The sequence below is a fragment of the Piliocolobus tephrosceles genome, chromosome 5 (assembly GCF_002776525.5).
Source record: "Piliocolobus tephrosceles isolate RC106 chromosome 5, ASM277652v3, whole genome shotgun sequence".
Lineage (NCBI taxonomy): Eukaryota > Metazoa > Chordata > Mammalia > Primates > Cercopithecidae > Piliocolobus > Piliocolobus tephrosceles.
The window spans coordinates 110,183,097-110,198,127 of NC_045438.1; the positions used below are offsets into that span (position 1 = coordinate 110,183,097).

At 34.2% G+C, this 15,031-nt stretch overlaps 1 protein-coding gene across 3 annotated transcripts in view; it reads left to right on the forward strand.

Moving 5' to 3' along the window:
* KHDRBS2 (KH RNA binding domain containing, signal transduction associated 2) overlaps nucleotides 1-15,031 on the forward strand; it is a 591,427-nt gene that overhangs the window by 309,185 nt on the left and 267,211 nt on the right. For all 3 annotated transcript variants that reach the window (XR_002733824.1, XM_023222978.1, XM_023222979.1), the window contains exon 4: nucleotides 1,313-1,459. Coding sequence is in view for 2 of the 3 variants with exons in the window: in XM_023222978.1 (XP_023078746.1) it covers nucleotides 1,313-1,459 (147 nt within the window). In the remaining variant the exon portion in view is untranslated. The remainder of the gene's footprint in view (nucleotides 1-1,312; nucleotides 1,460-15,031) is intronic.

A 15,031-nucleotide genomic window follows, 5' to 3' on the forward strand; every position in this document is an offset into this window, starting at 1 on the left:
AAACAATGAGCATTTCTGATCAGGTAAACACTCACATTAACATGAGTTATACAGTTAACTCACATGACATCAACAGCAAATTTGTTGTTTTTTAAATCCAGGTAAGTTCTATTCATGTCATGTCTCTAATCTCTGCATAAAACCAAGAATTACATGTTTAGTTTTATTTTTTGAAATTTAGTGAAGTAACTGCTGGTTGTTTCTGTGAGGGGCAAGAAAGATAAAACATAATTAATGTTATTTATGTTAACTTTTCCACCAAATTTTACATCTTGAAATTCTAAAAAATGCAAATCTGCTTGCAAAATGAACTGAGTCCAGATCCAAATTTGGCTGAAGCTATTTAAGTCTTCTAACTGCAGTTTCATAATCTGAAACATGTGAATATGTACAAAATGATTTTGATTAAAGATGAAATGTATAAAGTACTTAGTATACATTAACAAAATATATGTATCATATATTGATTTGTGCTGCACCTGTACTGAATTCACCAGGTTTCAATAATGACTTGGGCACAATACTAGGAAAAGTCTCTTCCAATAGAAATGTGTTAGGTTGGTGCAAAAGCAATTGCGGTTTTTGCCATTAAAAATAATGCCATTAAAAGCAATGAATGGCAATTGCTTTTGCACCACCCTAGTATCATCGGTTAACCAGAAGTTATGTAGCCTATGCAGAATCAATGCCAACAAAATGTTAAACAACCACCCTTTAATATTCCCGTATTGACTAAATAAATAAATAGATAAGTAAATAAAGGCAGCAAGAGATAGAAAAGCTGTGGGTATGAGGCTTGCTGATAATCTGAGCTGGTGAGAACATAGACTTGGAAATAAGCCTTGACTTGTATAGTTAGCCTACTTTTTTATCACAATCAAGTAAACTTCCTAACTTCTCAACAAGTAGCTAGAAAGTTCTAGTTTTCTTAAAGAACACAGTGATAATCTTTCACTTACTATCTGCAAAATGCTAAACATCAAGCACAAAACAATTCTTTCCTTCCACAGTGTAGTCATGTAGATTACAGTGTTAATGGTAATTCTGACTTATTTTCAGGGGTTTAGCATTTTCATTTAGCTAATTAAAATCTGTTGTAGATGATAATTATGGCAGTTTTTTAAATCATTCAAACACTCAAAAATGATTTTAAAATCTTTAAATGGCTTGTAGCAGATTTTTATTTCTCAAAGGGTTTCTTTCTACTTATGGAAAATTTGCTTAAATTATGCCCCTTTGTTATAGTCTCAGTAAATGTTAAATCAATGTTCAATGAGTGGATTTGTATTTCTAAAAATAACCTTTTTCACAGGAAGAAGAACTAAGGAAGAGTGGGGAAGCCAAATATGCCCACTTGAGTGATGAGCTTCATGTATTAATTGAAGTGTTTGCTCCACCTGGGGAAGCTTATTCACGTATGAGTCATGCATTGGAAGAGATTAAAAAATTCCTGGTTCCTGTAAGTGTCTTTTATTTTTTACAGTGATGTTTCTTATCAGCTTCTATTTTAAAATGCACCTTTGATCTTCACTGACTTTTTAAAAGGAAACTCATATTGCAAACCAATGATCTATCCATAGGTCAATACAAAGCTAAAATAAAATAGGATACCAAAACCGTTTAAAACAGGACCTGGCATGTTGTCATATAGCGATGGTTTAACAGCAATATTTGTCATGCTGGTGTCATGCCAGGCACCAGTTCATAGTCATGAAGAAGAAGACATGTTTATAAACATAAATATATAATTGAAGTTGTAGACTTTTTTATTGCATCTTAATCACTTGAAAGGTTATCGTTTGCAATTTACAATTAATAGGGAAATTATTTCCTGGTATAGTGCAAAGGGAAAGAGATCAGATATGTAATAGTTTGAAATAAGACAATGATATCATCTAAACATATCAAATGTATTTTCATGTGATGGTATGCCAGGTGTTGGCTCATAATAAAACATAATATAAAATAATCTATATTAGAAAAAGCCAGATATTTGTTGACTTTAAGCAAAAATTGGAAAAATAAACTCACCTACTATATGACGGCAACAGAGAATGTTTATTTAGTAGGGCAACAAATTCAGGGTTGCATACTGAGTAGAATTCTCCACTGATTTTCTAAGAAATAGAGGAAGGTTAAATGAATGAAGCTTTCCTAAAGGTTGACAATTTAGCATTCTAGGAAGAAGTCGCTCAAATAGAAATCTTGGCATCAGGCTTAGAGCTGGGAATAAGATAATTAGAAAAGAATGCTGAGTAAAGTTTTCTGGAGTGTCTGGCAGAGTCTTCAACAGAGAAAGCATGCAGCTAAGATAGATCTACACAATGAAGAAACTGTAGATTTCTAAATAAGCAATAAACTAAGAGGAAATGGTGAGTAGGGTTCATTGATTGGCGGTTATTTTAAGAATGGCAAAAGAAAAATAAAACCAGAGAATTTCAAGAATTTAAAAGTATCAAGATCAGTCACATAATCTATTTGTATATCCAGTTTAGAAATTAATTTCTCTCAAGACAAGGTTATAGAATAATTGCAGACTGTCCTGATTATTCCTTAACTTCATTTGTGCACTGAATTTCTGCACAATTTATTATCTGGTGCTCATCTGAACATCTCCCTAACTAGATCTCATATTTATTAAGAATGAGGATGCTATGTTTTCTTTTCCTTTTGCCTCCAATCTAAATGCCTAGTGCTGTATTGTGTAAGGAATTTTACTGTATTTAGTTCAGACCATACCTCTGGTAACATATATAGTACAGAAGTGAGACTAGGACTGTACGTTACTAACATACTTCGTGACTTCAAGTCACTTAAATTCTCAAGGTTTCAGTTTATTCATCTTTAAAATGAAGATAGTTATCACTGACCAGCCTCTATCACAGTTACGGTGAATATTAAATGGGGTAATGCGTATGAAAGGACTTAGAAAATTATAAAGCAGAATATTAATGTATGGTTTAAATATATTATGGAAAATATAATAGAAATATCTAGGGATGATTTTCTGCATAGTCATTAATTGACATGTATATACACATGCCATATATATATATATGTATGTATGGCTTACTCTGTAGGCTAAGTTAACACTCCTTTATTAGAAATGTCAGTAATACATCTCACTTGCTCACTTCCTAGATATAATGATTCTTATAATTATTTCATTTACATACTCTTCTCTGAAATATATACTGTGTGAAGATAGGGCTGGCTGGTAGTGTCTCTTTTGGCCAACACTATATCCCCATCTTAGCATCATGCCTAGAACAATAAATATTTATTTGATAGTTTGACTGATGGAATGATGGAATGGCTGACTAAAGGCATGAGGAGTGATGCAGGGGATAAAATAGCTATCCAGGTAAAATTCTGGGGCTAATACCCCACAATCAAGATGCATCATATATACAGACACAGTTGAAGAATGAAAATATTACCATAACTGGTGTGACATGGCCATACCTACCTCTGTGATTTCATCTTGTATATCTAACTTCTTATCATTGCACTTCAGACATGCTGGCTTTTGTTCATTCAACAATCCAGTCTCACTATTCATTAAGTGCCTTTGAAGATTTTTCTCCAAAGTGTTGACATGGCTGTTTGCTTAGCATCCAGCTGTCAGCTTAAATGTTAGCTTTGCAGAAAACTCTTCCCCAACCACACAATCTAAAGTAGCTGCCCCCTTTACCTTCTATCATACAGTCTTACAATATTTTGTACATAGTATCACTAACCACTGTATTTAACATTATAATTCATTGTTCCATTATACCCTAGCCCTTTTCACTTATTTATTTCCCTCATAGCTCCTATCACCTTCAGATATTTTATGTGTGTGAGTGTGTGTGTGTGTGTGTGTCTTGCTTATTGTTGGTTTCTATGCTAGAATATAAATGTCATGAGGGCTCTTCTGATATGTCTCTCAATGTTTTATTAGTATATTTTCCCATCAATGAAAGTCATAAATTTATCCCATTTGCCTTGCTTGCATCAGCAGAAAGGAAAGAATGGGAGAACTGCCAGGGGCAAAAATGAACTGCCAGTGTTTTTCATTCTATGAAATCACTTGGTGATCTAAGTTTCTTTTGATATTTGGTATTAAAGCCCACAGAAATGCTAACATATCTATACATTAACATTTACAAACATTGTAGATGAAGAATTCTAAGCAGTAAGAGGCATGCTAGAACAACAAAGAAAGCTAATATAGGGCAAGACTGGAATTCCACTGACATCTTGTTCTTCTATGTAATTTTCCATGGTAGAACTTTTTACCTTCTTCTACCTCTTGTATGTTATCCAGAATTTACTCAACCTGCTGTATGTCCAGGAGTTGTAATTGTCCAAGATAACCAACTTTGGAACATAGAACTCCTTGTGAGCTGTCTGAATGCCTTACGATGTTGGTAAACAACCCAGTTTCATTTTTTAAGTAGATTGTTGAAGACAAAATAATTATTATTGCCTTGGGAACAATTTCCAGCCTGTTGGTCTCCATTCACACACGGTAGTCATTTATTTATTTATTTATTTTTAAGATGGAATCTCTCTCTGTCACCCAGGCTGGAGTGTAATGGTGTGATCTCAGCTTACTGCAATCTCCACCTCCCGGGTTCAAGCTATTCTCCTGCCTCAGCCTCCCAAGTAGCTGAGATCACAGGCATGTGCCACCATGCTCGGCTAATTTTTGTATTTTTAGTAGAGATGGGGTTTCACCATATTGCTCATGCTGGTCTTGAACTCCTGACCTCATGATCCACCCACCTCGGCCTCCCAAAGTGCTGAGATTACAGATGTGAGCCACTGCGCGCAGACACACTATAGTCTTTTAAAAACAAGTAGAGTGTCAAGAGTCAGTAAAATACCTTTAAGTTGAACATTGCTAATTTTAAATCTCTAGTACTTTTGGGAGGTGAAGTATTAAATTTTTCATTATATTTGATTACTTATCTTAAAAATACAGGTTAAAATTGTAAAATAAATTATTTGATGAGTAACGACAAACAGGATATAAAATCCTAAGCTAATATATGCTTCAATAATGTTGATGCACTCCTCTTCCCTTTATATTCCATAAAGAGGTAAACATGTATTGCCACTATTATATTTTATACTATTTATTTCTTTCATAGTTCAGACACTAGGATTGCCACATATGGTTGTGAGAGTTGTGTGTTGTGCAACTCTAGGGGGTGACTTTTACACCATAGTTTGTGAATGTGCTCCCTAGGACCATGAACACAACTTCCCTATTTCTAATCCTTCTCAGTAGGTTACTTCAAAATAATGACACTGTTTTATTTTCCTAAATTGGCTTATTCTCATCTTCAGTTTAATTGAGCTAATAAGTTTTACTAATGCTTAATTATTAACTCATGACTGAAACATAATACATTGTCTCATAATTAGAAATTATGAAGTGTTCAATGAAATTCTGCTCATTGAATGTGTGTTTATATATTTCATTAAAAAGATGAAAGGAGGAGTTTTTGCACAGATAATTTGATTAGGTCATGGATAACAAATAGAATGCTTTTTTACCTATTCCAATAACTATCCTATTGACATAGTTAAGAGATTGTGATGCTGTTTTCTACCTTGGCCCATCATGGCCTAGAATCTTCCCAACACAGCATGTTGCACAGCATTGCAATATTAGCAGAGTTGACACAATTTGAAAAATTTTGCCATGCCAGGTTTAAGTCTTTAATGATTATCACTAGAGGTCTGTATAATTTAAAGAAAAGATATATATAACTTTTATACTTATGGAAACGTGTGTGTGCATGTGTGTATCTGTGACTAGACTCATATATAAGATTTTAAGTCAATTTAAGACAGAAAAAATACAGATCATTTCAGGTCCTTTCTTTCCTGCATTAGTTGGATGTGTGTCTTGGTGACAACTGTGATTCTTGAAATGGGGCAATTAGGGTGTATTATCTCATTTCAAGTTTGAGATACTGGTAACACATCTAGGAAACCTACCAAGAGCCTGACTATGGAGGAAAAGTAAAACCTTTTTCTTCTTTATGGCAAAAGTAAATGGAGGATATTCTTGCCTCCCTTCTTCGAACACTGTAATCCTAGCTCTGAAATTGGAAAATGACACTGATCACTAACAGCAATCATACTGGAAAGTAAGTGAATGTAAGGAAAAATAGAAAAGGGAAGCAAGGTATTTTCAGTCTAGTAGATAGATCTAAACTTTTGTACACTAAAAAAATTTTATAAAGTTTTAGAAGATGATAAATATAAAAATGTGTCCCTGAAATTGATGCCATAATTTGAGAAAAAGTGAAAATTTGATCAGTCTATTTTTTATTTTTCTTTTTGAGACAGAGTCTCGCTCTGTCACCCAGGCTGGAATGCAGTGGTGTGATCTCAGCTCACTGCAACCTCCTCCCAGGTTCAAGTGATTCTCCTGCCTTAGCTGGGATTACAGGCGCATGCCACCATGCACAGCTAATTTCTGTATTTTTAGTAGAGATGGGCTTTTGCCATGTTGGCCAGTCTGGTCTTAAACTCCTGACCTCAGATGACCCACCTGCCTCAGCCTCCCAAAATGCTGGGATTACAGGCATCAGCTGCTGCACTCGGCTGATCAGTCTTTTATGCAAGTGAATATATAGGGAAAACAATGTATTCAATTAAACCCCACCAGCCAGCAAAAGTAACTGATAAATGGCAAGACCTAAAAGGTGAGAGATGGCAGATACATTTTGTCTGACTGACAGCAGGAGTTTAACATTTATACCAATAATATCCTAGGAGTAAGAGAATGATTGGTTACAGAATTTAAAAAACAAAGTTCAGGGCAGAGAGGGAAGCAGAATCCATAACCCAGATTTCATTCCTTCATTGTTGTGGTTCTTAAAATGTTGTCAAGAGTTCCCTCATATTGCTATCTCAAAACCAATTAATTCCCTTTTCTTTCTTGTAACTAACTGTATTCTGATAGTGTGGTAGCTAATGGCGGTAAGCACAAAGCCACATGTATTTATGTAATTATTACTTACTCAGAAATATTTCCTGTATTACTATAGTGCTATAGCACTCTCATAATAGTCTGATTTTATTGGAAGACATCTGTAATCATCTATGGAGTATTCCTTCTTATCTGATAAGTTGTAATAGATAATACAGGCTTTCAACTTAGAAAAAACTAAAGTTCTTATTAGTTCTTAGAATCGAATAATAATAAGAATCACGATTATTGTCATTGAAATCCAGGACTACTGTAGCATTGCTAATTGGTTGGCATAACTTGGAAGACAGATAAAAGAAGCAGTTGGCATAATAATCAGATGTCAACACTGACCTGCAAATAGCTTTTAGATGAATGCAATTCAAAAAGACTCATGATTAACGGAGATTGAGCAGAAAAGGTGCTCAGTAATCAGAATCTGTTAAATAAGGTTTGTAATTTTTATTTATCTGAGAAAAGAATTGGAAATAAGTGAATAGATCATACTAATTAACACAACAAATATTTCTTGACACCAATATATGCCAGGCACAATTTTGGCAACGTATGTTACATGAGCCACTGACCTAGTAGAATTTAAGAACCAGAAAACTATTTCCAAAATGTAAAAGATAAAGATTATGAAGACTTATTTGAGAGCTACTGGAAATGGGAAACCAGATTGGATAGTAATGTGTTTAAGGAAGGAGGGTGGCAACAATAGAACAGGAAATACTGATCAAACAGAAAGTGATATTCCTAGGGTCAACGAAAATCAATTGCTCACAAAGACCACTACCATACAAACAAGGGTAATTTATCTACTGAGACAGAGTAAAAGAGAGAAAGTGGAAGGGGGAGAGGAAGAGAGACAGAAAGAGAGTTCTATTAGCCTCTTGAAAATATTGATGACCCACAGCCAAAGATTCTATTTCACAATGAACATTTTAAAATACACCAATAAACACCTCCAGAGAAAAGCATACTTAAAAACTGATTTTTTAACAAAATTGTATACTTTTGAAATTATTTTCAACTTCTAGCAACTAGTTCTTACTTTTTAAAGAGCTAAGTAACATAAAACATTTTTTTGAATTGGCCTTCCTTGATTAATGATCCCATTTTACTACTTTGAAACTCAGCAAGCTACAATGAAAAATGTATTGATTCCTCCAGACAGTATTTAAACTAGATAGCCAAGAAACTTCAGAGAATCCCTGTTCTACCAAAAATATAACTTCTTTCTCATCTTTAGTATTTTTTGTTGTTGTTGTTGTTCCCCTCCCATTCATCCCAAGCCAGTCTCTCTACATAGTGTATGTAAGGATGCATATGTAACAATGCCTTAAAATACAAGTACAAATGGCTTACTGGATGGTCTGTACTCAATGTGATACAAACAGGAATTGGCTTTATTTTTTGTAACAACTGTCATTCTCCCGTTCTTACTCTTAATTGTGGCTTGAACAAATAACATATTTTTCTACTCCTTCTTCTATAAGAAGAGTCTTAATTTAGGCAATTGAGGTTTTAGGAAGCCCACTTATTTCCAATTTATAATTGCCATTTCAAATATAATACAAAACTCTTCTCCCACAGGTTTAGAACAAAATTACAGCTTGGGGAGTAGCAGTGGGAAGAGGGCATCGTATACTCATCCATCTCCTTGTACAGTCTCCAGCTTTGAGTGCTCCCAGAGCTTTATGAAAAGGTCATGGAGAATGAGACTGATCGATGATGGGAAAGTAGAGCAGGAGAGGTGTAACACTGGTCCTGTAGTAATCTGGTTGGCCTGGTTGGTCTGTGTCTTAATTTCAAATACTTTCCCCTGATGGGATATGTGAATGATAGCCCAGTAGAATTGTTGCAAATCCTCAAATGGCTTTCTTCCTTTTAGCTCAGTGGACTCTTGGATATGTTCAGGGTTCTCACAGTGAAGTGTTCCTCTGAGTAATCTCGAAATGCTAGGCTACCATCTTCCTGCATCCAGTGTTGCATGCCAGCTTTGCTCTATGTACTTAACTTGGTCTTTTGGATTGAGAGCTGTAAGATTATTTTACCTTATCCTTAGAGTTCAGGCATTTTACCAAGATATGCTCAGGTTTTGCTCTTCTCTCATCAGCCCATCCTGAAAATAAAATGATGGGTTTTTTTTTAAATGCACTTGAAAGAGTCTGAAAATATGCAGTTATTTTTGAACTAGTCATCTCTTTACTTTATTCATGCAAACAAGAAACTTTCTTTAAATGACCCAATCAAGTAACATGGGAGTTCAATAATGAATTATTGATATATGATGATGGCAGTAATAGCACCATTTTAAATTAATCAATCACCAGGATTGTATGATATTATATATATAAACATGTATGTGTGTGTGTATATATATAGACGACAATCACTTATGTTATTTCTATCAACGTAATGAGTCAATTGTAATTTTCCAAAACTGTTTCCTTTTATATTGCTACTATTTCGCATATGGCCTTCATTCCCTTTCTTCATGTTCCCTGTTCTGAAGTTTAGAATTTTAGGGGCTTGGCTTCTATGATATGGAAATTGTAGTTGCTCTCTTATACCAAAAATAATAACATCTTAAATTTTAAGAGATTTTATATGGTTTGTTTCAACCACACTTCTCATTTAGAATTCTACATCCTCCAACTAGTATTTATCTTTATTTAGGTCAAAATAAAATTTGAATACACAAATTCATATAATAATTTCACCCAATTTCACTGGTCTTGTCTGTTACCCATAGCATACTGAAGGGATTGAAAATGCCATCTGATGAAATTAGCACATTTTTCCAACATAAATTACATTTTAACTGTCTTCTGTTCTTTTCTTCTTATTCCTAATCTACTACTTATTTGAGGAATTTGAAGCTTTTAGAAAGACAATTTATAAACCAGGATAGATATCAGAAACAGAGGAAATTTATTTTACAAGTGAAAAAAGAACGTTTTACAAATAAAGGGTATATGACTACTCTCCTTCAACCTATAAATAGACAAGTTATAGTTAGGATAAGATTTCGGTTAAAACTAGTCCTCATGCAAAGTACAGACATCTTTTTAGATCAGACACATTTTTACAGCAAAAGAAACTCACTGCATAAAACATAGTTTTATAATATCCTTTGTTTAGAGAAGTGTACTGAATTGTTACGATTAACAATTTGCTAGTAACTGTGCATGTTAGTGATACAAGGAGAGTAACCTTTTCTATAGAACCTAAATGATGTCCTCACCAAAATGTGGCAAAACACAGGTCACTTCTTATAAGAATTGCATTATCAACCTTAGGTTCTATGAGCAACAATAATCTGTCATCCAAAAATTCTTTATTTAGATAAACTTGCTACCCTTGCATTAAGCCCAGTTCACTTTATCACAGAAAAGATCTTCTATGTAAAAGCTTTTATCTCAATACCTATGTGGATTCATTTCTATAACTATAGAACTGGAAGGGATACTTAAACTCAAAACAATTAACAGGTTTCTAAGGCAATTCAAATATTAACGTTTGGAAGAAAGTAGTTGAAATTCATTCTTTTTTCTTTCTTTTATTTTTGTCAATCGTCTAAAGAATTTTCAGAAGCCATAGAGCTCCAAAGAGGGTTATTTGAAAACCACAGGTGGAATCTAACACTCATTTTACCAGTGAGGATACTAAAGGCCAGCATGGTTACTTAAACTGCCCGAGGTCAGGCAACAAAAAAGGGACTGATCAGATGCCTCCTCATCAAGGATATTATCAAAATATGCAGGCCCAAATATTGTAAGTTTTCTCATGCTGTATTGAAGGGCACTAAATAAGTAACTTGCAGGTGGCAATGGTTTGTGCAATTAGTGTTAGGCTTCTCTGTGTTTAGATAATCATATAATGCCTATTTCTGGTTACATAGACAACTCTGGACTTATTACCATTCAGTAAGCACTTGCCAATATAATTTTTAGTGGTAACACAGGTACAATTTTTCCTGCACATTCTTAGATACTCATTAATTCAAGGATATCTTCATAAGGCTATTCCGTTTGGGGACCTCTTTCTTGTTTTCACTTTCTTATTTTCATGGCAGAAACATATTACACCCATTGGTGAAATCACTTTGCGGTTGTTTTAAACATAGGCAAGGAGTTTGTGACAGAACTGTGGTAGGTGTAGGGGCATGAACATATCGTATGTTGGAATTATGCATTGCCAAACATTGTGAGGAATACTCATATCTACAAGCAAGATGATGCCTTTTTACATTATAATGTGGTCATTCTCACAGTTAGTAAGAATGTTTAATAGTGCAGTGTACTGAAATATATTTAGAAACTAGATTTCAGAAGCAAAAGAGGGACTGGCATGGTAATATGTATATATCATCGGTTATTCTCAGGAATAAAAGAAAACACTATCTGTTTAAATTACAGCAACATTCTAAAGCTTCAAGATCCACTTCTCTTGTATGCCATACACTGTGAGAAGAGCAGAGGGAGGGAGCATATTTTCAGTGTGTGTGTGTTTGTCTGTGTGTGTGTGTTTGTGTGTGTGTGTGTGTATTGAGAGAGAGAGAAAGGGCCAGAGAGAGAGAGAGAGATAAGGGAGATTCTCATGGAAATTTTAAGAGCAGGCAAAATAATAATATAGAGCCTCACAGAGAACTGTGAGTCCTAGACAGTGTAGGAAATCTAATAAATAACTTCAGCATTAAAATAATCCACCTCTCTCTGTGTGCTTATTCACTTTCAGCCTCTTCCCAACCTGCTTGCTTACCTCCACTCTCCTTCCTTTGCTTCAGAGCTTCTACTCACTCCTGGTTTGGAACTCCTCTGAATCTGGGTTTGCCATAACAGCTCTTGCCCTCTCCTTTCCCCACTGGCCCTTTATAACTCCTTTCAGCTACAGCCCACCCTGCTGCTGCTTGTTCTCATTCATATCTATCTATCTATCTATCTATCTATCTATCTATCTATCTATCTGTCTATCTAACTATCTTCACAGCATCCAGCTTGGAAAATGGCTTACATTTCAAAGCACTTTCAAATAAATTAAAGTCTTTTCTCTCAAATTTCACAGATAAACTATGATTTACTGTTACAAAGTATTTCATTTCTTTAATTTGTTTTATTATTTCCTTCATTTTAAGTGTAAAATTTCAGTGGGCTCATTTATCCTTTTTTTTTTTTTTTTTTTTTTTTTTTTGTAAATGTAGTGGAAAGAAATCCTACTCCAATCTAATAATTTAAACATGGCACACAATTGTAATTTCGTGTGTCTTGTTATATTTGTATGACTTGAAATGAACAGGATAATTTTAAAATTATAAAGGATACTACCACAATTCTATTTTTCTTTAAAATTTATCTCAGCTAAAAATATACCTGATTTTTATAGATCTCAGTGTATAAAACTATCCCCTTCATTTATTAAACATAATTAGGAATTTTAAAATAAATCAACCAAATGTTTTTAGTTTAAATTAGCTTCATTTTTAGAATTACAAATATATGAATGAATGAGCATTTCTAACTATTGTACTGTTTAAGGAGAGGTTTCCTTTAAGTGCATGATAGGGAAAGGTAGACAAAAAAAAAGGAAAATAAAAAGAAATTTCTAAGCCGGGAAACTAACCTTATTCTAATGGTTTTGGAAGGTTAAGACTCTCAAAACATATATTCCAAAAAATAATAATAATAACAATAAAGTTACAGTTAGAAGTTAGAATAGTTTTGGGGTACTGTAGAATGCCGTGTGATTAGTGACAGCATGAAGAACTTGAAGAACTGGGCTACTGGATTTTGGCTTCTCAAGATATTGTGTAATTTGTATTTTCCGTGGTCAAGTAGATCAATGATCACTTAGAGATCACTTTCAAAATGAGAAGAAACCTCTAGATTCTCTGCCCAGAAAAATGCACATGCACATTATCATGTCCCCCGGACAACAGAGGTCCAGGGAATTCACATTCATGGATCAAAGATGAAGGAGACTTTCACTAGAGGCATCACAGTCATAGTATGGGAGAAAGAAATATTAAAATGCATAACTAAAATGGCATTAAAATGCTAAATTTACTTCATATTAGAAAATTAAATGATCTGTATTGAAAAGCACAGGTCATTTTGCCTCAAACTCTCCGAAGATAGTTGTAATAGAAAAGTACATTTTCTTACAGTTATCTTCTTAAATGAATATTTTATCTTACAATGAGATAATTTTACTACCCAAACTGTAATTCATTACCTTTCAGTGTAGTTCTCATTTTCAGATTTCATTTTAAGCATGAAACAAATTCTATGTCAATTAGAGTACGGTTAGAATGTATTGCATCCAGATATTTATTTTCCTCTGATATCAATCGTAACACTTGATTTGCAGAAGCAAGAATGAGAGTCAGTATACTGTGAATAATAGGAGGCTTTTCTGCCTGTTGCTGACTGACCCTAAACTTCTTACCTAAGTAATAAAATCAAGAAATGTGGCTCATTATAAAGAATACACACAAAGGTGAGGAAACTTGACTATGGAATGTCTATTATATTTTAAATTAACTTATTGCAGTCACTCAAACATCTCCTTCCAATTTAAGTGACTTTCTAAACATTATTCATCAAAATATCAGTAGTCCCATATCTCTCTACTCTCTGCAAGAAAATGCCTTAACTTATCCTCTAAAGTAGGACAGCTTTACCGTAGTCCAGAATCTCCTTATCTATAAATTGTACATACTATTTATTTCTGATTCTTTGGAAATAAAAAATAACTAAAATATTATAAAAAAAGAAATACTACCATGTATTGGTAACCAGAGTGACTCTTAGAATAACAGATTTTTCACTACCTAACTCTCAAACAGGAAAATATCTACCCTCTCTTGCTTTTTAATCCCCATTTGCCTCCACTGATCATGCAGTTTTCGGAGATAAGAAGAAGAAATTGCAGGGAATAGTGGTGACCCGAAAACCACACGTCTCTCCAAACTCCACCTGACTTTTGTCATGTGGTAAATACTTAGAGATCAGGAAAGAGCAGGACACCTAATATCCACCTGTCTCCTTCCCAGTCCTAGCGGTGGGTCATACCTGCAGCAGTCTAGACTGGATCCTTTTGCCTCTTTCCAAGACTTTCAAGCTTCTGGACACATAAAGGCTATAATTGATTTGTAAGTAGGGGTAGCAGATGTTTCAAGTGCGCTGAAATTGGCCCCTGGCACGTGGCAAGCCATAAGCCCTCCCAGAGCGGAGTGGAAAATCTCTCTGGACTCTTGTCACTGGAATTTAGTATTTCCCCTTTAATTTTTTACATCTCAACCCTAGGAATCCAACATCAAACTCCCCTTTTCCAAAAAGCAACAGAACTTCATTTACATTCACCCAAGTGCAAAGATTAACAAATTCTGTGCAATATACATCAATATTCATGAATACACACGTATACTGAAATATAAAGTGAAGCATTAAAATATCTAAACATTTCTGGGTATACAGATGTTTACACATGTGTAGAACAAAATGTACAGATATTTGACTAAAGTATTTTTTATCCTGTTGGCAGACTCTATTTTTGCCTAAACACCTGTGTGGAAATCTGTTTAAGTGCTTTTCCTTTAGAGCACATTTCTGCCACTGCTATTTGGCTCATTCATCTGTTATTTATGTTACAACTCAAATGTCAGAATCACTTGAAAGCTAGACCAAGACAATGATTCCTCAATTTATTTTTTTAGATAACTCAGTATCTGTAAATCACATTAGCTAATTAAATTCATCAAGTGTTACTTTAAAATAATTCAAAAATCAAGTCACAAGTAATAACAGGCTTTTAATTTCAAGGAGGAAAAAAACCCTTATTTTTTAGAAATAGTCAATTTGCTTTCATAAATTAAAAATTTGGTAAATACACTAGTGCACATCTAATATGCTCGGGAGACATGTAAGTTGACAGCGAATATGCTATTTACAAATGTGTCTCTCTTCACTCCCTCATGAAATGCAGCTTCCTGAAGTCAGAAATCAAAGCTTGATTATACTTTATAAGCCCCATGCTGCCTGATGAGATTGC